General features: G+C 39.7%; 1 protein-coding gene across 1 annotated transcript in view; it reads right to left on the reverse strand.

Annotated features, from left to right (window-relative positions):
• Positions 1–3,669: 3,669 nt before the first annotated feature.
• Positions 3,670–24,698, reverse strand: part of LOC108411293 (complement C3-like) — a 31,730-nt gene continuing 10,701 nt past the window's right edge. The window contains exons 12-41 of the mRNA XM_017682786.2: positions 24,157–24,360; positions 23,730–23,921; positions 21,967–22,119; positions 21,726–21,855; positions 21,517–21,588; positions 21,159–21,353; positions 20,856–20,970; positions 20,470–20,561; positions 19,900–20,039; positions 19,584–19,796; positions 19,223–19,286; positions 19,039–19,125; positions 17,678–17,881; positions 16,262–16,337; positions 15,991–16,150; positions 15,774–15,869; positions 13,761–13,911; positions 13,508–13,671; positions 12,737–12,895; positions 12,412–12,471; positions 10,427–10,517; positions 10,264–10,312; positions 10,015–10,105; positions 9,711–9,800; positions 9,385–9,490; positions 8,054–8,149; positions 7,763–7,843; positions 7,224–7,307; positions 5,910–6,045; positions 3,670–3,987 (exon numbers count right to left, since the gene is read on the reverse strand). Of these exons, the coding sequence (XP_017538275.1) occupies positions 3,846–3,987; positions 5,910–6,045; positions 7,224–7,307; positions 7,763–7,843; positions 8,054–8,149; positions 9,385–9,490; positions 9,711–9,800; positions 10,015–10,105; positions 10,264–10,312; positions 10,427–10,517; positions 12,412–12,471; positions 12,737–12,895; positions 13,508–13,671; positions 13,761–13,911; positions 15,774–15,869; positions 15,991–16,150; positions 16,262–16,337; positions 17,678–17,881; positions 19,039–19,125; positions 19,223–19,286; positions 19,584–19,796; positions 19,900–20,039; positions 20,470–20,561; positions 20,856–20,970; positions 21,159–21,353; positions 21,517–21,588; positions 21,726–21,855; positions 21,967–22,119; positions 23,730–23,921; positions 24,157–24,360 (3,693 nt within the window). The 3' untranslated portion in view covers positions 3,670–3,845. The remainder of the gene's footprint in view (positions 3,988–5,909; positions 6,046–7,223; positions 7,308–7,762; positions 7,844–8,053; positions 8,150–9,384; positions 9,491–9,710; positions 9,801–10,014; positions 10,106–10,263; positions 10,313–10,426; positions 10,518–12,411; positions 12,472–12,736; positions 12,896–13,507; positions 13,672–13,760; positions 13,912–15,773; positions 15,870–15,990; positions 16,151–16,261; positions 16,338–17,677; positions 17,882–19,038; positions 19,126–19,222; positions 19,287–19,583; positions 19,797–19,899; positions 20,040–20,469; positions 20,562–20,855; positions 20,971–21,158; positions 21,354–21,516; positions 21,589–21,725; positions 21,856–21,966; positions 22,120–23,729; positions 23,922–24,156; positions 24,361–24,698) is intronic.

The following is a 24,698-nucleotide window of genomic DNA, read 5'->3' on the forward strand; positions in this document are numbered from 1 at the left end:
ACTTTAATACAACAACACAGCTGTATTAACCTCTGTTTTAATCATCTGTTTCTGTTGTATTAGGCAGTGAAAGGCAGCACAGTTCACTTTAACCAGCACAATGATGCCACATATTTCTGCACTGAAACCGGTGCTTCAGTGTTTAAAAGCCCCAGACACTGCAGACACAATCTCCACATCCCTTCTTATTACGTTTGTATATTAATTTTGAAAACTCATCAGATAAAATATTACAGAGGTGGTGGTGAATAATAAGGAGACAAAGATGAACATGTGTCTGTTTATTAGGAGGAATAACATTAGCCCACTCGCTAAAGCATTTGGGAAATGGAAACTGAAACTGTGGAGCGGCTACTCTCTGAAAAACAGCACAAAGCACTCTCACAATATTCTTAACTTCAAGTTTATAGCGATTCTGTTTTCTTTGAATTTTTATACATCTGTAACAGGAGCTAATGTTTGCTGTCTGATTAATTAGCTTAGTTACATGTTTACATTTTGGCTGTATGCATATGGTTTTAAGATCGGTTCCATGTATAATGTGCTTGAATGTAACTGCAGCAACATTTTAGGTGGAATACAAAATTTCAATAAAAACCCAACTCTATCTTAATTCTGTTTACTAATTAAGGGCTTAGGCAATTTGCCAGGGGAATCACATGATCTTCAGCCCTCCATCTCCATCCATGTTTCCATATGATTAGTGTCAGTATAAAGCCCAGGCTTGTAGATTAATTCATTGCGAGGATTTGCCTCTTGTGTTAAGAGGTACTGAGTGTATCTTTGCCCCTTGGACTCTGGGTGCCAGGTTATGTTTGTGTTTTTGTGTCTTTTGTCAGTTCTGCATTTGATTTGCCTGTTTTCTCACCATGTTTTTGGACTCTGATTCCAATATTAAAGCCTCACTTTCTCTTTTTATTAATGAGAATCTGAGTTATTCTGCCTCATTACACAAACAATATATTGCTGCTTTCAGAACAAAACCTCATATCCCCAAAATGGTAACTTTACAGGACTAGGAAAACATACTTTACTTTCTATATAAGTCAATGGAACCAGACTTTTTTTCCCATTTATTTTGGTCCATCCTTCATGAAATTTATACACAATATAAAGGCCAACATGCATTTTCAAATTAGGTCAAAAACAGATATATTTGTGCATTTGTGTGTGTGTATACCTTCAATGATGTGCCAAAAATCATGGTATAGCAGTTTGTAAATTGTGTCATTAGCTCAGGAAATGGCTTGGGAACAGCCACACCTGTATAAGTTGTGAGCTGTTATCTTATGAGTGAGACTGACCACTGGCCAGCATGCTCATGGTAAGGTGACATGAATTATAGGAGTTCAAATGAGGCATGATAGTAGGTGCCAGACGGATGGGACATTCCATTTCCGAAGTTGCGCTGGCATTTAACATTCTGTTAACATCCGTGTCTGGCTAAAACACTCCATGCGAAAAGACAAGCGACTTTGGCAGAAATCACTTCCATATTCGATGCAGGAAGCACCTGCATATCCCACAGGCCAGTGCAGTGTTCTGTGGCTTCCATGGGATACGGGTGCAGAAGACGACCATGAGAGCACCTCTATTAACACCACAACACCAGACACAGTGCCTCACCTGGGCTTTGAGGTTACTAACTGGACTTAGAGAACTGGTGGTGTGGTCTGATGTGTCAGTTGTTTCGGGTAGATGGTAGGGTTTATGTGTGGTGCACACCCCATGAAGCAATGGACCCCAGTTGTCAACAAGACACTGTGCAGGCTGGTGATGGTTCCATACTGGTGTGGGGTGTGTTCTCCCATGCCACCCCTGGACTCTGGAACATTTGAGTAATCTGTGGACTGATGAATCACGCTTCTCTATCTGTCAGTCTGATAGATGAGTCTGAGTTTGGTGAATACCAGGAGAACATTACCTGCCTGACTGCACTGTGCCAGCTGTAAAGTTTGGTGGAGGAGGGATAATGATATGGGGTTGTTTTTCAGAGGTTAGCCTAGAAAATGTTTATGCCTGAAATATATATATAAGATGAAGTAATGTCTGAGCACATAACATGCTTGCAGTAGAGATCTATGAAACAGAACTCAAAATAGAGACCTAAGAGTAAGCTCAAAAAACATTTCCTGAACTAACTGGCCAGTCTTCTGCCCAAACTTAGAAACACCAGGACAGAGCATGAGGCTGTGGGTGAGCTTAACTTAAAAGAAGTGCATCCCTCTGGTGGCTGGCCATAGTATTACAAGTGGCCCTGCTCAGGGCTGGTCCTTTACACAAATCCCTACAAATCTTTGGTTTTTGGCTAACAACCAAGTTAGCTTAACTAGCGGTAGGTTTTGTCAAACATTAATGACAAGGTAGCACTAAGAGTGTGGGACTAATTTACACTCTTAGTAAAGCTTACCTGTTCAAGAGCACCAAGTATTCTTAAATGTCGGCGTCTGACCACAGTTCCTGTCCATTCTGTTGTTTCATTCAGAGCAAATACAATTAAAATAGCTATATAGCCATCAAAGCAGGATCCATGGTGGTAAAACGCTGAGGCTATTCTGATGGCTGAGATAAGTGAACGGCAGTTGTGTGCAGTGGGCCAGAACCAGTGGTGACATCATCGCTGTCTAACTAACATGAATTATTTTTACATGTATGGCATTTGGCTGTCGCTTTTATCCAGAGCGACTTAGAGCTAGATCGTTTTACACAAGTAGGCGAAGGTGGTGTTAGGAGTCTTGCCCAAGGACTCTTATTGGTATAGTGTAGGGTGCTTGCCCAGGGATTGAACCCCAGTCTACAGAGTTGAAGGCAGAGGTGTTACCCCAATATATATATATATATATATATATATATATACAGGAACAAGAGCATGTTCCTATTCAGTATTCAGGCATGACCAAACTGTCCCCACACAAATAGATACCATTGTCCAGTCACGCTGCTGGGTTGACACATAAGTTAAAAATCAAGCAGTTTTATTTTGACAAAAATTGTCTTTCTCTGAATCTGTTAGTGCTAGCAGAGTGCATGATGTCTCAAATAACATGTAAGTAAGCACACAATTCTGTTCTGTTCCCAAACTTCATGTTAAAAATAGATGGATATTGTGAAGCTAAATTTGAGATGTTCATGTTACTATGGCTTAAACCTATTAGCTAGCTTGAGAACTGTGTTTACATCATTTAGCTATCTGTGAAACTATGTTAGCTATAAACATAACCTCATCATTTTGTTAATGCCACATATAATTAATTCTATGGTCCAAAGCATAAGCACTATTCAAGCTTGATTCGTTTCACCTGGGGAAGTGCTGTACATGATTATTGATTTCAATCCAGTACAAATCTGCCATGTCCATTAAGAAGTAATTGTGGAGTGAATTACCTTCTACAGTCCAAGCTGTACTAATGGTAGTCATGTTCAAATCAACATCTAATAATGTGTAATGTACTAACAAAACTGGGTAATAGAAAACAATGCCTCCAGTTTTTTTAGATATCTAATAAGTGCACAACCATCTCAAAGAAAGAACTATTAGATATATATCGAATATTTATGATGGTTTCACCCAACAAGATACCATTTTTTTGCAGCCTTCTGCTGTACAGCTAATTCGACAGATTATGATAGAGACTTAACAGAATACAAGAAACCCACACAAAAAACAAACATAGTTTATAGTTTATTTGATGATCTGCTGCAAGCGAGACACCACAGAATGTTTTAGAACCTTTTTGGAATAAATGTTTATATTGAGTTTGGACTCACAGGGAGAGTAAAAGCAAAACTGAGCTTAAAGAAAACAGTTATTTATTAAATGGCATTGGCATCAGTATAAGTGGTGTTTATGTAGTGCATCCAAAAGTAAGGAGAGTCTGAGCCAGTCCAGTGATACCCACATATTGTTCTTTGTATTTTGCAGTCTGACCTTCTTGGCTTGTGGGCCAGTATTCAATCCATGTCTGCTCGCCCAGGATGTACAGCAGCCTGGTAACAAATATGACAACAATGAAGACCCCCCACACATACATCACATGCAGTAAAAATGCTATACGCATACAAAACTCATAGACTAGTACAATTTTATATTCAGTAACTTCAGTAAGAAAAAAATCCATTGAAAATGTTTACATAACTCTATTGATTTAGATGTAAACAGAGTCATTCAGTGTGTTTTGATGATTTCTTTACAGTAGTGGTGATAGAAGCCAGGGTTGTAATATCTATAGCGCTAATATAGCGATTTAATTTCCTTTTCAAAAAGACTAATGAATCTACATTTGTCATCAAGTGTTTGTATGAAATGGTATAGTGTATGTAAGTAATAGCAAAAAAAAAAATCCCTCTCAAAACTATCATAAAACAATGGCACAGGCATCAGATCGGAGCATTTGTATCCACTTACTATAATATTTTCAATTCCCATCACCGCCACTGTGAACAGTTCTGACTCGGTAAACCACTCTTAATGGCTCTGTTCACATTTGAATGCTGTAATTATACAGATTTTTGAAAAGTGTCTAAGGTGGATTTGCATGCCACTGTTTAGAAGAATAACTGAACAAGGCCTCTCCATGTTTTCTGTATTTAACAGAAGGTGTTTGTAGAAGGTCAGTATCTGCAGATCTAAGATCACATGCTGGAACAAACAGATAGATACTCTGTGATGTAAGTAGTACTTTGTGGTCTTTTAGAGCCTTAAAAACTAAAAACTTTAAAATCCATCCTGAACAATACATGGAGGCCATTGCAGTTCTTTTAAAGAGGGAGTGTTCTGATTCTCTCTGTTTTGTCTTTGTTAGAATGTGCGCTGATGCATTTTGTACGAGGTGTAAGGGATGTATAGGTTTCTTAGGAAGTGTAGTAAGAAGATCAATACAGTGATCAACTCTGCTGTAACTAATGCATGAATACATTTCACTGCGTCGCTCTAAGATAGCAAAGACTAAACTTTAGTGATATTTCTCAAATGGTAGAAATCTACATTAGTGACTGTGTTTCCATGTAGGATAAAACAGAGCTCAGAGTCTAAGATCACACTCAGGTTTCGTACTTCAGGTTTGGTATAAGAAGCTAAAGAACCAAGTTTCTCATAAAGCATTTTGTACCAACAATCCGTATTTCAGTTATTTTCATGTCTTGGAGCCATAAAGACCTGTAGAAATGTTGTGACTTCCACTGAAAAATACATGGCACACAGCTGGTTAGTCTATCTACAGAGTCTTGATCATCAGAAGGAATGGAAATGTATATCTGCGTGTCATCTGCACAGCGATGAAAATTTACATTGTGTTTCCAAATGACATGGCCTAGAAATAGCATGTACAACGAGAAAAACAAAGGCCCTAAAATTGAACCTTGAGGGACTCCACAAGAAATGCCAAGTCATTCCGATGAATGGTTTCCAATTGAAACCATGAATTGTCTATTACTTAAATATGATTTAAACCATCATACAGCTGTGCCTGGGCGGCCGACCCAGCATTCAAGATTTTTGATTAAAATCTTGTGGTGAACAGCATAAAAAGCTGCACTAATATCTAATAAAACAAGAACAGAAGGATTGTGTGCATTGGTGCTCAGCCTGATGTCATTCATAACATGAACCAATGCTGTTTCAGTATTCTGGTTAGAACGAAAACCTGAAACCTGACTGAAACTTCTCATATAACTTGTTTGATATTAGATATGCATTTAATGGCTTGGAATTTTTTATACGACTTTACTTAAAAAGGTCTCAGTAAAGCAGGTTTCAAACTGGTCTACATTATTTAGTATGGAAGGATCCATGCTACTCTTTTCTTAACATAGGCTTCAACGGGGTAGTTTTAAATTAATTTTATAGCTGTAGACTTCAAAGGTGAAGACATTCACTAGCACATGTGTAAACCAAATGCTCAAAAAAATACCTTCCGCCTATCCTTGGTAGGTCCACACTTCGGCCCATGATGAGGTATATCTTGCCTTCCTCAAAGCTAAAAGATTCTCTGCAGTTAGCGTGACCCATGAAGCTTCTCTCTTGTCCTTCCACACCTGCATCAGTGCCTACACACACAAAAAAATATATATTACACACTGAAAAACATACACATTAGTAAAGACACCCCTCAAAATCCCTAGAATTTATACACTATTAAGTGTATTAAGTCTAAAGCGGTTCTTCGGGGGTTCTTTTGTAAAGGCACTGGGCCTCATTTACCAATAACTTCCTAAGTTTGGGTTCTTAAGAAAGGTCCTATGAAAAGGTCTATGTCTGATTCATGACAACAGAACTGTTCGCACCTTTATGCTCTTGAGTGTGTGTAAACTCTGTTCTTACTTAAGAACAAATCCCAAATAAGAAAACATTAGGGAATGTCAGAGTGTTTGAGAAAACTGTGTTAGTGGGTTTTAAGAAGAAATTTCTTCTTAAGAATGGTTGGTGAATGACGCCCAATGGTTCTATATAGAATGCATAATTAAACGGTTCTTTGCATGATGAAATGGTTCTTCAGATTGACGGAGAATGTGTTGTATATGGTTCTATGTAGAACCTTTTAAAAAAGGGTGATATGTAGTATCAAAACTAGTTCTGGTATAGTTCTAATGTCCAACTTGTAACAAAAGCAGAACACTATTTTGGTGCTATATAAAGCCATTTCAGGAAAAAAGCAGAGTCATTTGAGAGTGAGGGTCTGCATAGCATGAGCCCTCCCCCCTCCCTGGTTACTTTACTCTGGTAGGGTGCACCCAGATGCCTACTTGTTGATCATTAACAGTGGTTTCCGTCAAATCAGAGATGCTCAGGAGAGAACAGGGGGTATGCCTGCTATATACTGTATCGACAAGACTAAATGTTGGAAGCAGGGTATGAAAACTGTATCACCAATATACTCCTCACTAAAGCAAACAATGTGGTAAAACCAATGCAAATGCGTTAGATGGCATAATTAACATAATGTCTGTTCCCCATGAAGCACGTCACATCTCCACAATGCACATTTTCACAGCTTTGCATTGTGATATCATAAAGTTACGATGCCCTGTTACACTTCTAACACCCTCCGCCTACAAACACTCATTAGGTGTTTCATATTTGTGCTCTTTACTGCCATTTCATTCCCAATATATCTTAAGTTTTCCTGGTTTAAGGGACACAGTGGTTTATCTGTGGGATATTTATGAGACACACTGTTAGTGATGGTCACGCCAACTGACAATGCACAGATGAACAGAAGTCATACCTTCTTTCAGAACCTGTTCAATCTTCATGGTGTAGTAGTCTGTGTATGGGCTCAGGTCAGTCTTCAGAACTTTGACTCTGTAAACTGTAAAATGCACACATAAGCACTTGATTAGTTCAGTGATTGCTCATATCGCTTGTAAAATGTCAGTGGACGGTGCACAGCAAAAAAAAAACGGGTGTCTTGCCAAAGGATAGGATCTTCAATCTCGTCAATAAATCTACTATTTCGCATTTTGAGATGGTTGTGCACTGGTACGATTATCTAGCTTACTTCTAGACATGTTTCACTTGTTTTTAGTAATTTTGGTAAGTAAAATGATCTCCGTGTACCGGCAGAAAATTTAGCTGATTTCAAGCACAGTTCTTAAAACAAGGAAATGTATCTGCCAATATAGTGACATTACTTAAAACAAGTAAGATATGTCTAGAAATGGGGTAAATAAACTTAAATTAAGCTTACAACAATCTCAACAGGAGAAATATGAGATTTCAGCTGTGTGAAGTTGAGTGTGGTGAAACTCTGTATGTGTCATTTACCGTAATCCATGCCAGCTTCGCAAGCCCTTTTCTCCCGATCTTTTTCTGGAATTTTATCTTTCTTTTGTACACTGCAGTTTTCTGTGTCGGAAGATATCAAGTGTTTAAACGTTAGGTCAAAGTACAAACTTTCAATTTAAGTTTGGACTTAAAGTGGCTGTCTATTAAATGAAATGACAAATAGGTCAGTCCCCTTTAACAGATTTCTAAAGAATAAGAGGCCCAAACTTTGTTACTGAATTCTGAATTTTGGTAGCTTAGTGTTGGCAGCTTAGCTGTAAACACCCGTACCTTCAGCGCATTGGCACAGACCCTCCTGATCATTGCACAGTCTGTTCAGAGCTCCATCTTTCTTCATTGGGTGGTAGAACTTCACACAGCGGGCCTCTGTGAAAGCACAAACATTCATTGCTGTGAATATGTATTTGCTGTACGTGTTGTGGCATAACTGTGGGGTGGCGCAGGTTCCTTAGGCGCTCTCACTTGAAAGTTGGGCCCAATCTCATTTCTTATTTTGACCCCTACCCCATGTTTTAGGGGTATGAACTGTGAGTCATGTAAAAAGACTTGGAAAGACTCTGTAAACACAGCATTAGGGGGCACTACTGTATCTCCTAATAGTAGGTGGACTGTGGTAGCTCCTGTAGGCTTTTTTACATAGTTAGCCAGTAGTAGTAGTTCACTGTGGTAAAGAAAAAATTCTGTGCAAAAAAAATCAAGAGCAAGATGTTGACCCCTAGTGCTGTAAAAAGTTAGAAGCCCTAGCCTGTAATTAGCCTTTACCTGCTATGGTTTGTTGTTTGGTGTTATAGCAACTAATGTTAGTCAAATGCCAGGTGAGTAACTGTGTCTTGTGTTTGATATTCAAGCATGTTTTCCTCTCTGTGATTATATAATGAAGTTAGCTACTCATTGAATCAATGTCTCTGAACCATAACGCTTACTTGCTGGCCCTGTAAAGGCCCCAGTATACTTATTGCCGAATGACATTCACCTGGCTCCAGCGAACAATATGACATAATTGCAGAGAAATCGAACAACCAATGATGTCACGCAGAGGTTTCGTTGTGCACGTGGCAGCTGGGCGAACTCCACAGATGAAGACGCTATGAGGCAAAGCCTGTGACTGGCCAGTAAAGCGGTGAGGCGTGAAACAGACGGACAACTTTGATGAGCTTTGGTTCGTAAGAGGCACGTTGAGCGCTTTGGCAGACACACCGATATTTCACTGTGAAACACGCATTTGTTAAATAAACAATGAACACCTCTTAAACGTATGATGTCCGGTCTACTACTTGGCAGTAAGCTCCAAAACATAGAGGATATCTTATATTTAGGTTCACAAAAGGACAAGGCTGAAGTTTGCTTTTTATTCACCAGCTTTTTATTTGAATGTTCCTGTTCCACCTTAAATGGTGGCAGCATTCTGGAGACTCGCACATCACCATAGCTAGAACTGTGACAAATCGTCTTCCACGAGTCATGAAACTGATTATAAAATGTCATAAGGTCACCTTCATTAGTGGAACATCAGCGTCAGTCCATACGAAGCGGCAGAAAGCATGCGACTTTATAGGCTTGCGATCACAATGCATGAGTGTGTGCACCTACGGTTAACTTACCTGGAGAGTAGTACTCGTACACAGTGATGCCAGCAGGTTGAAGCATAGCCACTTCGGTGATCTTGTGCACTCTGAAAGCAATCCTGTCTACCACCCCACGAGACACCTGGTGAGAAGCAGCAACACATTTTACACACTGATAATGTGTTTTGTCAATGTAGATTGAGGGAGCATGCTAGAATAGAGGAACATATGTAAAAATGTTACATGCAGTGCTTGTAGACACTCTTTAGTTATTCATGGGCTCCGACCAACATTAGAAAACAATCGTGGATTGAAGCAAGGGGAAAAAATGTGACTGGCGATGAGTGGGTCTCCATATGTACCTTATCTAGGTAGAGGATGAGGGAGCCTCGCTCTGAAAGCTGTTTATTCATCTCAAACTTTTGAACATATCTGTCGCTCCCGGTCGTCAGCTGTTGTGGACATAAGAAAAAATGAGCAATGAACAATGAGTAACTCATTTCTTTCTCTAACATGTGAAAGAACGGTACATATTCTGTTCAATTCCATCACATTTTTATTCGTTTCTAAATAAAAAAATTGTTTCTAAATATTAAAAGCTTACTCTTACGTTGCAACTAGGTTTTAAAATGTTAATGATATACCATCTGCCAGATATTCGCTTACTTCCGTGAGGTCACGTTCATCCACCACAAATCCTGTCAAAAGGCCGATATCCAAAATAGACATAGTGGCATCTCTGGTTTGACTCTTATAGCTGTGCAGATGGATAAAAACAAGCAGAATATTTCATTCATGCATTGTGATCAAGGTAAAACGTACCCTCAGTGACGACATGATCTAAAATATCTGATTTTTTTCAGTATAAGAGCAGTGAAGTTTGTACACATGCTATACATTTGTCAGTATACTCACAAGGTGTCAATGGTGACCAAGTAACTTTCTTTAGCCCCTTGATATGATACTGAAAAGAGATTAAATCAATTTTTTTAGTAAAATATAAGGAAACCACTTAGTTCTGGGCCATAATTAGGATTAAATTTGCACATAAAGACACATTTGGGTCGTGATGACTTACCATCACGTTGTCTTTCCATCTTAACAGTAAGATCAAACATTTTGCAGTCACTTTCCTTCTCAGTGGGTCTGGCATAGTAGTATGTTACTACCTATAAGGAGGATATGTATTATGAATTAACCAATATACAACAAATAAGAAAACAGTATATATATATATATATATATATATATATATATATATATATATATATATATGATGGTCAAGTGTCCAAATACTTTTGTGTGTGTGTGTATACATATTATTTATTTATATATATATATATATATATATATATATATATATATATATATATATATATATACATACACACACACACACACACACACACACACACACACACACATACAAAAGTATTTGGACGTTCAACCACCACACGGATATCACTCAGATGAGCTGGACAATCCTTGGGTTTTAATATGGATAAGGCAATGGACTGTGGCAAATGATGACTATTATAAAAAGGAGAGTTCTGGTCCTAAAATCTGATTGGTTGAGTTGTGTTCAAAGCCATTGTAACATCCAAAATATACGCACACCTGTGAATTCCTTACAACTGAACTGTGTATTACTGCACCAGGGCATGAAAAACCTTTGTGTTGTTAGTGGAATAATTTTTAACTCCAATGCCCAAGGACCACCAAGAGTAAGAACTTTTTTTTTTTTAAACTGAGGGGCTGGCAACTTATGTTCTTAACTAGAACCAGGCTGGTCTGGCTAACAGGGTAAAGGAGCCAACAGCATAAACAGCTCCATCCTTAATATCACAGGCTTGAATTAAAGTTATGGCTTGATTTACTGTAAAGTGGCAGTATAAAAGTCTAAAATATGTCACTTGTATGTCTTACATACTTCAAATGTTCGTGTTTCAGTCAGAAGTAGTCAAACCCAGGCTGAATCCAAAACAGCTCTGTACTCCCTAAACAGTGTTCTAGCTATGAAAGTTTAGAAATTCTAGGCTCTACAGCAAAACAGTGCATCATTTATCGAGTGTGGATGTGTCTGAGACCCAGATGACTATTTCTTAGCTCCATAATTCACTGCTGGGCTGCAGGATCCAGTATTTAAACTCCTAAGTAGTGCACTATGTAGGGAGCAGGGAGCCATTTGAGGTTCAGCCCCAGCGTGAGGAGAGGGGTGCCACTGGATTGCTGCTAAATAAGATTCGTGGTGATCATTTGGGGACCAAAAAGTACTTAAAAGGTAAAAGTTTTAGTATTAAACAGTGCTGTTATCATACACTCATTGTTATATGAAAAAAAAATAAAAAATGAAATGACAGCGGTGTACAGTAATGGGTAACCGAACATTCTCCTCATTTAGTGGTCCATGGTCACTTGGCAACAACACCATACTCTAAGGGAACTACATTTCCTGGCAGGATACGTCTTTCTGTAAATTATTTTTAATAATAAATTATTTTCTGAAATAATTTTGTATATCATATTTCATGTTGGCCACCATTTCATAAAAGTGATAATCCACTTAAAGCTGTACGCTAGTGTGATCATTACACAGAAGGGAGTTTAAGTTTAAGAACACTCTTCATGTGATAAAATCACAGTAATGTACAGCCTCATGCAGCTTTATTACGTTATGAAGTCAATAAAGTCATAGCTTTATTATGAAGTATGTGCTTCAGTGCTTTGTGGTCCCACTCTGTGGGTCTGCATGATCCACTGCTTTGTGTCTGAGCTATTGTTGGACTGAGATGCTTCTGATTCATAATAATAGTACTTACACTTGTCTAGGGCAGATCTAGCAGGGCATACATTTCACAAACTGACTTGTGGCAGATGTGGCATCCTATGACAGTGCCATGTTTAAGGTCACTGAGCTCATCAGTACGAACCCATTCTTCTGCCAGAGGTTATGACGATTGCATGGCCATATGCATAATTTGGTCTACTTGTTAGCAATCATTGTGGCAAAAACACATGTCCACATACTTTTGACCACATAGTGTAGCATGTGTGAATACTTACTTTGAGAGATCCCACACCACTTCCCTTAGCAGTAATATTGAATTCCTGCTTGAGCTGAACCTGTAGGTGCACAGACACAAAAGTATTTAATTCAGTCTTAATTTTTTCACGATTAAGACACAAAAATCTTTTCGAATAAAATCTGGCGCATGCAGAAATATTCTTCTCCTTCTGAAAAGGCTTAAACTTTTATTAACATTCACACAGATTTTCAGCATTGGTCACAAATCACATTGAATCGAAAAATAAAAACAATCAAAAACACATCAAAATGAACAAATAATAATAACTAAATAATCAGGTCAAATTAAGGAGCATGTTTAACCTTGTCTGAACGGGTGAGGTGTGACGAGTCCCTTTTGAAAATCCATCTGCTTTTACTGGTTCGTCCACTCACAGCCAGCTCCACATCCAAGTCTGCATCCTGAAGCTTCTTCACTTGCTTGTAGTACTCAGCCACAGATTGGAAGACCATGATAGTTGCCTGGGCGACAAATAATATGCAGAGGTGAGATTAAATGTCAGTTCTTCAACCTCTGTAGTTAAATAGAATTGAATCAGTTTTGAAACTAAAGGAATTTTAGTGTACGTTCTTGTCTGTTTTCTTTTTTAAAATTTCTAATGTTTTATTTTTAATATCTCTGCTGTTGGAACAAAATCTATTTTCTCTTTACATGAGAAGGAAAAAGGATACTTTACTTTTAATGTAAATCAATGGAATCCGCTGCTGATTAGTAAGGACTGTGCTTAGCTTCGAAGTCTTGCTTGCAACTTCTCTCAAATCTGAGCAGCAGTTTCATGTTTATTTTGGGTTTTTGGAATTTTTTTTAATCTTTTTTTGACGTTGTTTGACTTTGGATTGTGATTTTTGGCATTCGTTGCATCGCATTCTTTGAGAAGATTCATGCTGGTGCTTGATTCTTGAATTGTTCATCGCCTTTCTATTAAATTCATCTGGAATTGGGTCTCATTGTGAATGACTCACTCATTACAGGTGCATCCCTAAACTGAATTCCTCTGAAAGTGGTTTCAATTTCAATTTAAGATTAGCCCCTACATGTGGTATCAGGGTGTGTCTTGCATGAATAAGGCCTACCTGTGTGGTGCCGCCACTTCCATAAGGACTGGTCTGCCTGTTGAGCCAGTGCACGGCTTTCCCTGCTTCGTCTAACTGCTTCGCCTTTACCAGGGCCAGCAGGGCATAGGCTGTGGCTTCCAGGGAGAAGTGATGTGCTCCAGCGACTTGCCAATAGGCACCGTCTGTGCATGAGAAAAAATAATAAATTCTTGAGCCCTTCATTTTCACCTGCCAAAAAGATTTCATTCGTTTGAATGTGAGCGTCACTGACCTCCAGAGGAATACTTCATCAGGAACTCTTTGTCGAATGTGCCAGCGTTGGCCATGGCATAGGACGTCATAGCAACAGCATAAGGATTGGTCAAAGTGGGAAGTCTACGTTCTAGATAATCAATGGCCTTCTTCGTGCTCTCTGGAAGACTCTAAGTGAATAAGAAAAAAGAAAGAGAGACAAAAATGTGAGGCATTTATTTTTGAGGAGAATTATGCAATACTTCATATATGTGATGGTAAAAGCATGTGAACTATTGCTTTCAGTATCTGCTGTGACCCACTTGTGCAGCAATAACCACCAGTTGTCAGGTGTGATACCCGTCCGCGCCACCAGAGGTCAGCATCAAATACTGACATTCTCCCTCGTTGCACCCTGACCCCTCACCTGCAGCTCATTTCACCTGACTATTTCAGGACCTCCAGTGCACTGACTCAGTGTGAAGTATTGCCAGTGTACCTGCATACCAAGCCTTGTCTTCTCCCTGCTGATGTTTTTGGCTTGCCTTGACTCGTTGGCTCTGCTTCTGGATCTCCCTTTGGTGCTTTTGCTGGTTCTGGAATTTTCCAGTGTTTTGACCTCTGCACTGTTTTTGACTCTGACCCTGGTTTTTGATGGAGTTTTAGCCCCTCTGCGCAAAACATCTTCAACTCCATGTTGGTGGGTTTCCTCCTGTGAACTGCTGCTTCAGGTCCTTCCACAACATTTCTATTGGATTAAGGTCAGGACTTTGACTCGGCCATTTCCAAAACATGAACTTTGTTCTTTTAATGCTCTTTGGTAGAACGACTTGTGTGCTTAGGGTCACTGTTTTGCTGTAGGACTCGCGTTCTCTTGACTTTCAGCTCCCAGGCAGATGTCCTGACAAATTTCTTTAGAATTTGCTGGTCTGAGTTAATTACTTCATTAATGATGGCAAGCCATCCAGGCCCAGATCCAGCAAACCAGACCCAAATTATGATACTACCACCACAGTTTCATAGATGGGTAAAACACTGCACTCCAACTTAAACCAAAAAGATCTATTTTGATCTCAGTGGGCCGCAAAACATTGTTTACGTTTACAGCATTTAGCAGACACTCTTATCCAGAGAGACTTACAAGAAGTGCTTTGTTAGTCTAGAGAAAGTATCTTTGCTAGATACCAATAGGTTAGAGAGAAAGACGGTCCTGAGCTCAGATGCTGCTAGAAACAAAAAGTCACTGTAGATACTGAGAAAAAAAGGAACAGAGTTGAATACAGAACTCTGCCATGCAGTACAATAAACTACAATACACAATGCAATACAATGTAATATATAAGTGCAACATTGTTCTTGTCCATGTGGTCTTTAGCAAACTGCAGGTGGGCAGCAATGGGTGGTGTGTTGTGTGTGTGTTTTTTTTTTTTTTTTTTTTTTTTTTTTTTTAAATATGGAGAGCTGCAGCTTTCTCTTTGCAACCTTGCCATGTTTTGTAAGAACTAAACTGTGCTGGATCCCTGTTCTTTAAATAAAACAGGGTGATCACTCACGCCCAGGTCCCATCCTATTGCTTGAAAAAACCTGACTCTAATTTCACCTTCAAATCATCTGCTAGTCTGGAAGGTTCACACACTCACAGATCTGTAATACTGGATCATTTTCCTCAATAAATAAGTGACCATGACTAATATTAATGACTTGTTTCATTTGGTTGTCTTTATCTACTGTTATGACTTTGGGGGTTGGGTCAAATTTATGTCTAAATGTAGAAACCTCTATATTCTAGAAAGTCTTTTTGATTCTTTAAATGTTCAAGGTCTGTGTGTAAATTTTTAAACAAAACATTTTTCCATTCAGCATTTGACTGTTTCAAACAGACCAAATGTTCTCTACAGGGTCTAAATCTGGGCTCTGACCAAGCCAAATCTATCAGTAAAATGCATGATGTTTTCCCATTTCTTTGCCCAGGAGTATATAACACCTCTCACAAATACATGCTTTTTGCGTATAGCATGAGCTGATCTGTTTTCATGCATCAGGTTTGACTTACAGGGACCGCCTTGGTACAAAGTTCACTTCCTTCTTGCATGGCAATCAGGACGAATGCTGTCAGAGATGCGTCTGCATCCTTTCCTCGCACATCTCCCTGGAATAACAGAGAAAAGCCTGCACTGAAACACTGGAGTTGAGTGAACTGAGTTTTGAGCTTCAAGAGATCCATTCAAGAAGATGCGTTGAGCCAAAAGCAAAAGCCAATTTTAACTTACGACCATCTCCCCATGAACTACAGGTGCGCTTTCTTTGAACATGCCATCCGGCATCTGTCCATTCAGAACCAGCCACTTAATAGCGCTGCAGAGAACATGCTCCTGAATGGGAATGAGGCTACTGGCCATTGCAAAGACTTTGGCCACGTACGCCGTCAGCCTTCACCACCAAGATGAACAAACAGGAAACACAGACCATGAATTAGTGAAGAGCATGGATAATTATTCAGCGAGCAGAGGGGGAGTGGTTCTCATGCATGTATGTTTTTACCATGTGCTGCTCGGTCTGTGTAGCCATGCAGCATAGGATCCATCATCTTTACGGTAAGTCAGCTCTCGTTCATAACCTAAGAGCAGAGAGAGAGGCATCAAGTCTCGGTGGCATGAAATAATTACAGTTGCTGTTAATCAGCTTCAGATTCTCTAGAGCTTTGGTGGACAATTATAAATTTTCAAACCTCCAAAAATGTTGCAACATGTGAAATGCAAAAGCATTGACTTCTAAATCCACAATTGACCTGTTTTTAAATGAAAACAGTACATACGTTTAAAGTTGTCTTATTAACTTATTTCTAAGTGTAATTTAATCCCTGCAACACCTTCCAGGTCATGCAGTCATGCTTGGGTATAAAAGGAGCACACAGGAAATGTCTAGTATTTTATGAGCAAGGATGGATTGAGACACAAAGCAAAGATGTTAGGTATTTTAAATTGAACAGCACATGATATTATCAATCCATTAAGGGAATTTAAAGAAATCTCTGTGCATAAAGGTCAAAAACAACTGGATGCCCATGACCTAGGCACAGCAGAAGCCATAGGTCAACAACATCCAGAAATACAGCCAACTTTTCTGGGCTCTGAGCTCATCTGCAGTGGACTAATGCACAATGCAAAAATGCATTGTGGTCTAACGAGACAAATTAGAGGTTGACTTTGGAAAGAACAGGCATCGTCTACTGAAGGCCAAAGAAGAACAGGTCTATCCAGATTGTCACCAGCACTGAAAGTTGAAAAGCGAGGGTCTGTTATGGTATGGGGGGATATTAGTAGTTAACCTGTACATCTGTGAAGGCACCATTAATGCAGACAGATATATACACATTTCAGAGCAAGACTTGCCTTTTAGATGACGTCTTTTTCAAGGATGTCCATGCTTATTTCAACATAACTATGCCAAGCCACATTCTGCATGAGTTTCCACAGCATGGTTGTATAATTAGAGAGTGCAGTCCTAGATTGGCCCGTCAGCAGAGTGGTGTCTTTAGTGCCCAAATCATTTTAAGCACATTAAAAGCAAATGTTACGCAGTACATGCGGAACATGGTCTGGTCGTCACTTTTTTATTTTAGGAATTAAACACTCATGAAATGTTATCCAGTACCATGATACTGTATTTTTGCCATATCACCCACACCTACGTCTAAGGCCTGGCCATCATTTATACACAGATGTTGTGCAAACACTGCCAGACATCATTAAAATGCCATCACCTATTTAGCATATTCATAGTCTCTGATGCCCTTTAAGCTAACATGAAGCAAAAAGTACGCTATGTGCCGGCATAACATCTGCTGTTTCTAGTCATTTTTGTCTTAATCTGGTGCCTAATTTTGGAAAACTCCCAAGAAAATGAATGTAAAGTATGCCTTGCAGTCAGCGAAGTGCTAGGGAAGAGTTTTCTCACCTGTCTGGATGTGTTTGACAGCTTCGGCACGACGATCCATTCCAACTTTCTCCCACTGCTTGGTGGTGTCCAGGTAGTGCGTGGCAATGAGGGGCAGGGTCATGTAGATCATGGTCTGCTCTCCACAGCCACCAGGTTGCACAATCAGACGCCCCATGAAGTCACCACTGATGGCCTGCTCGATTGTCTGACTCACCTCCTGACCTGATGGACAGCAAATGAGAGCGCAAATGTAAGAACCTGATAAATATTCTGTAGTTTTATGGACAGAAATCAATGTTGTCTTTCCTGGAGTCTGTTGAAGCCAATCCACCAGCTAAATCAGCTAAATCATGGATCTTGCTCATGTAGCCAATGGGACAACCTTGTTTATAGCCTTCCATGTTCAGTTTCTTTTTCAATGCTTAATATTTAGAGTTCTACTACCTCCTTTTTCCTTTCGATAACATTGCTACATTTGCATATATGTCATTTTTTTTTTATCTGTCTGGATCAACATCCCACATCGTAGACTTGTGTTTCACCACTCTCTGTGGTTCTTCTACTTTGGACTTTGAAGTGTTCAATCCATATTCCTCACATCACCAATCTTCTTAGCAAAGGGCTGGTTTTAACCAAGCAGGAGCACATCTAATACAACTAATCCATTGCTTGAAGACTGAGACCAACTGATTAAACAAGCGAAATCAAGTGTATGGCCTGACTGGAATAAACACCTGCAGCCATTCTTGCTCTTTTTGAGTTTATGCTTTGATCTTTAAAAGATGGCGGTGGCACGGACGTGCAGATAACGTGTCTCAGATCATCACGCCTTCCTCTCGCTCGTCTTTAATAAGCACGTGCGAAGTACATTTTCCTAAGTCTGCCATGAATTTAAAGCAATCGAAAACACAAGCACTGCTCACTGCTGCTGGTCTCGTTCTAACTGGGCTCACGCGGTGCTGGTTGTCACGGCAACGTCTACACTACGTGAAATTTTGGATTTAATTACTTGTAGTGAGCATGTAAACAGATTTCCGTCAGATTGTTGAGCAGAGCTTTTCTAAACGTCTCAATCTGTAATAGGGATGGGTTCCATCGGACTGGCAATCTGTGCATGTAAACGTAGCCAGTGTTAGCCACATCTACAGTGTGGCTGTGGTACGCTCCATGGATGGACTTACCCTGCATCTAACTCTTTAGCTATATAATTATATCTATCTATCCATCCACCCATTTTGGAGGTATCCCAACACAGAACTGAGTGATGGGTAGATGTGAATGAAGAAATAATTTTTTTAGATGCAGTTATAATGTATCTCTTTAACAATGTATACCTAGAATGGATCATCAGCAAAACGAAATGGCTACATATCTCTTACCAGACACAGTGATGTATGTATGTGCAGGAGTGTTGGGAATCTGTCCATCTGGTATGTCACTCTTCACGTGCACGACTTGCACGCCACCTTTTAACAGACAGACAGAGAGACAATAATGTTGATGTAGCATGAATTAGAGATGATATGTAGAGGTCAGTGTAGTGAAAATGACCAAAATACCAACCATGAGCTTTAGAGGGGTTGAGCTCCACATTCTTCTCCTCAACTGAAGTTAAAACACCCTCAGACTGAGAAAGAGAAAGACAATGTAATGGATCTGTCCAACAATTTCAGATTTTTTATTTCATTGTCGTTTTAGATAGAAACAGCTTAAGCCCAAGCATCAAACTTGACTTTAACTACAGCTTAGGTTATCTGTCATTTTTACATTGGTGGATATTAATGATGTGAGACTAATCACGTACTACAGACTCAGCTACACCCAGCCAATAACATCAGTTCAGCCTGCTGTTCATGGCTCATGCTGAACGACATTCTCTAAAATTCTCTTAGAAGAGTGCGGACGCCCTTCAGCTGACACTTACCACCACCTTCAGGGCCTTCCTTACTCCATCAGTGAGTGTTGAGTCAAATGCTGCAGCCTTCACCTCAATCCAGTGGTTGCCCAGCTCCATGGGAATAATAATGTATGAGATGGATCTGGAGGACTGTGCGTCGACATTAACCATGGTACGATACCTGCCCTTCTTGCTGGCCGAACTGCAAACATGTTCCGTCTCTATGAATTCCACACGCACCTAGTGGGGGCAGTGAATCACGTCCTCAACATCACCAGAAAACCTATATTACCTCATAATGGAAACTTAAATCAATGCAATGAGAAAAACTTGAGAAATGTACCTTATGTTTCTTACTAGAGAAGTTGTGCAGGACTGCCTTGATTTCTAATTGCTCATTGCGCACTGCTGAGTAGGGCAACTTCAGGTCCAAAAAGAAATCCTTTTTAACAACCATTTCATAAGGATCAGCCACACAGATACCTGGAGAGAGAAAAAGATTGGGGGAGAGTTGTCATATTCTATAATCAACAGCCACTACAGATGCCATTCATGCAGTGTTTCATGCATGTTAGTGTCACTGCACACTAACCCTTTAAGTCAGGGGTGTCCAGTCTTATCCACTAAGGGCCAGTGTGGGTGCAGGTTTTCCCTCAAACCAAGCTGGAGCACACCTGATTCCCCTTATTTAATGTTGTTTTCAGTCTTCAAACTGGTGATCAGGTGGTCTCCTGCTCTACTGGAATGAAACCCTGCAGCCACACCAGCCCTTTGTGAATAAATATGGGCACCCCTGCTTCAAGAAGTTGTAAAACTGAGTTAATATATTGTCACAGTTTATGCTGTTTAACTTGTTCAAGAGTGAGATTTTTAAGAAGAACAGTGTAAGAACAGTACGCTGCTGGTTACTGACCATGGGTCTTAGAGAGACTGATGGCTAGGATCTGCCAGGTAGTGATGGAGTCTTTCAAAAAGTTATTCTCCAGGCTCAAGGTTGTTGTAGCACTGGAAGGAAAAGAGAAAAGCACCAGTTAGTGTCATTAATGGTTATTTGGATAGAATGAAACCCCTAACACGCTTGTAGGAATATAGAGGTTTTTGGGTGATACTGCTGGTTCCCAAAGGGTAAGAGAACTTGGCTGAGATGGCCTCGGAAATGGGCCTGGGAAAACGGCTTGATCGCCCTTATTTGACTGCAAATTTCAAAGCCAATCTGACCCACTTTTGGTGAGTGATGTTTAAGCTTGGTGAGCCCTAATTGGTTGGGGATATCTGCATTTCCTTTTGTCTTGTACTTACCATGGACCTGCTCTGCAGGCTGGCAGCACCTTGTCCTCCCAGAGCCAACTCTCTGGGAACTGTGTACGTGAGGTAATTTCATCTGAGCTTACATAAAAATCATCATCTTCCTCACCTATGTAAGCATGAACAAACACAAGAAAGGGTAATAGAAATGACTTTTTCAGCCTCATTCAATGATTGCCCGATTGATGAACAAATTGATGCTCTTTGGTAAACCCTGCTGTGAAATTAACATGAAGTAAAATAAATGTTAAACTTCTTTGAAGACCTCCCACAAATCAGAGCAAAGTTGGTTCTTACTTCGAGCCAGGTGCATTTCCTCTTCTCCCTCCTCCCGCTTGCGTGATTGCATCTCCTTGCAGCAGGTTAGGAAGGCTTGGACACACTCTGCACCTTCGACGATGAATGTAGCTCTCCGCTCGCATGTGTAGCCCAGCCTATTCTTCCTCAGTCCATCTGCACAACATGTCTTTTGTTGGCCACTGTATTTTCCCGCTAGATCAAAAACAGGAAAGAGGTCAGTGCTGGGATGGCCAGAACAAACCTGTGGCTACAAGTGTCATCAAGATCTATAGATGTCTGTAGAGGATCTACAACACAGTTGTATTTCATGAAACCTGACAATATTTAGATTGTAGATTCATGTCCAGATTCTTACTCAGTGTTTGGCTGATCTGTAGAACAGTCTCAGCTCTCCGTTTTCTCTTTGGTGAAGTGGGACAGATGGGTGCTAGAAAGAAAAAAAGTCATTATTTTCAATGGTGTTTTAGTATGAATTCAATCATTGTAATAATTCAATTGTGTTTTACATTCTACATTGCACCTTTATCACCTTACTGGTTAGAAAAAGCAAAATATCTACTGTACTTGTTCTAGAGTCGGTGCCTCCTGCTTTGTCAGACTCAAACAGCAGACCAGCATCATAGAAAACCCCCATAGTGTCTTTACCACTGCCAGCTGTACAGCCAGTGTCATGCTTCTCAATGATGTCCCAGATCTATTGTTGGAAAAAGTAAACAACTGCTTAGATTCCTGGATTACCTGGATTACATGCCACTAAACTACCAATTATCAATGATAATTATCAGTTCTGCTGGTAACCACTTACTTTGTCCTGTGTGAGTCTGTTTTTGTTGAGGACAAAGACGCCCTTGTCCACAGCTACAAGGCCAAACTTGGCACCAGGATCTCCAGTAATTGTGAGCGCAAACCGCTCGCCAGGCTCATATGATCCCTTGGGTTCTTTTACCTCCAGTTTCAGCTAGATTTACAAGAAGAAATAGAAACAGGTTGATATACTGAGGTCTTTTGTGAAAGGTGAAAGATTCCAATGTTCAGGTTTCTGAGGAATACATGGAAGACTACTATAGTAATACTGTGAAGACATTTAGATTGAGTCCCGATATGAAATGCTCTAGGGAAAGATTCTATTTCAGTCGGGTAAGTTACTCACAGGCATGATATATACTCCTGCAATCATAAGCACATCATTAAGAAAATTTTGAAAGCTATAAAGAAGATACTGGAGAGTAGTCATATTCTAACATTCTGTACAGTCACTCTCTATGCGAAGGTCAATTTTGTGTATTATAACAGGAAAGTGTACTTGTAATAGTAACATTTTTACAACTCTGTAAGAACTGTTGCCATTACTTGCACAGATCTGATAATGCAATAGCCTACTCAGGGGTGGGCCATGGTTATCAAACTGGGACCGGGGATGAAACATTAATTAATTTCACATTTTTAAGATAATGAAAATTGTTTTCTTTGAGTGCTGTATTAAGACTAGTCAAAAGTCATCCTCACAATCACTGCCTACCACCCACTTCTATCCACCATTGCCTCAAGTCTTCATTTCTTTATCAGTAAGTAGATTGCTTTTAAATGTTCTTTATAAATAAAAACTGCTCTGCAATAGGACGCAAAAAGGAATCCACCTTCCAGTCATCACCACTGTACATTTACACAACAATGTACTGTCCTCAATCCACAGTTCCGCAGTTTAACAGCTGCTGAATGATAATCGATGCAAATCTGTTTTAAGCTTGGTTTTAAGCCACAGATGCTTTAAGCTGCATCTTATGTTTTGGCCCAAAGAAGGATGGTTACTGCAGCAATCAGACGTAAACAGAAGTAACTGGTAGGTGATTTTTATTCTCTACCAGGTAACCAGGTAATGGGGCATCTCTAATGTCACTTGTGAGACCAATCCAAAGTCTTGGTGTCGCAAAAGGAAAAGTATGATCCCCTTTCTGTTTCTGTTCAAGACGAGACCGTGGAACAGTTTAAAGTGATTGAGATGCAGACCATAAAGATGTTGAGGGCGCATGCATACAAAGCATTTCCACAACATATGCAAGTGCCTGACCAATCAGGGCTTTAAAAACCATCAATGCCATTTTATAATGGATTCTGTAAAGCATTGGAAGCCAGTGTAAGGATGCTGAAACTGGAGTAGCGAGCTCTCTTTTTTTTGTACTAGTTAACATTGTGAGATCAGGGCCTGTCATGTCCGGAGATGTGATGTAAATCACTGTTCTGCTATTTGCACTCAAGATTTCTCCAAATATTCTTTCTTTTAAACAAACCTTGAAACATCACTAAACTACACTAAAAACTGAACAATTGGCGAGCCATCCAGGAGAAGCGTAGTGCTTCATTTGGGTAGGCAAGAACCGCAAGTCCACTACCTGATAAACCCCTGCTCAGTCAGCCAAGCTCCATGGGATATATTTATTATTTTATTGATTAAAAACATCAAGCAGATGTGTATTATTTCTTAAAGCTTATCATCATGTCTTATCCTATTAATACAACATGGTAACCGATCAGTCTGAGTTTTGTGTGAGAATGCAGCAGGTGCCCTACCATTCCCATACATGTGTCCTTTACGTCAACCCAGACCGAATCAGCCACGACCTCAGAAGATCCCACATGGTAATACGCCACCACACGGAAGGAAGGAAGCATGTCTTTGGTGACTGGAAGAGACAGAGTGACTAGAGACTGTCCTTGTCTCTTAAACCTGTTTGCTTGGACAATCTGTCCTTTACTGAGGATCTGAGAGAAGAAGAAGCACAAAAGATCTTTAATTCATTTAAAACAAATTGGAAGTTTTTAAGATGTGTCTGGAATTGTGAATGGAACTGTAGATGATTCTAATTGGACACTTAATTTATAAAAAGTGTAGCTATTTAACACAAATGATTATTTTTACCCTAAAAATATCCTCTAAAATCTAATTTCCTAATCATTTTATGTTTGTGTTCTGGAAGAGTTCTGGAAGAGTACCAACCAGGTAAGTGAAATCTTGATTTTGGACTCCAGGACTCTTGTCGAAGTTCAGATTAATTTTCATATTATCACCAACTTTCAGTTCTTCAGCGTCAATGCCAATGTGAAGGTAATTGCTGGAGCCTCCTTTAGTAGCGTAGGCTTCAGCAGTCATTTGCTTTTCATCCTGTCTCTTGTCTAAAATGGCTGGGTCATTGGTTTTTGCCTGTGAGACACCACAAACATCACCGTTTAAAGTGGGGATAAATCAGAATTTTTGAATAGTCATGAAAGTTTAAAAACATTGATTAAATATCAGCATTTTTCATAAGCCATTTCATGCCGTGAGCTGCCTGAACTCTGTACACCACCAGAGAAGTCTGCATCTTATGTTTTGGCCCAAAGAAGGATGGTTACTGCAGCAGTCAGACGTAAACAGAAGTAACTGGTAGGTGATTTTTATTCTCTACCCGGTAAACCTGCCAATTAACTGATGAGTTGAATCATGTATACTTCAGCAGAAAGATAGGAGTCCAGCTCTCAGGGACCAGAGTTTCCTAACCC

This window comes from Pygocentrus nattereri, chromosome 12 (assembly GCF_015220715.1).
Source record: "Pygocentrus nattereri isolate fPygNat1 chromosome 12, fPygNat1.pri, whole genome shotgun sequence".
Taxonomy (NCBI): domain Eukaryota; kingdom Metazoa; phylum Chordata; class Actinopteri; order Characiformes; family Serrasalmidae; genus Pygocentrus; species Pygocentrus nattereri.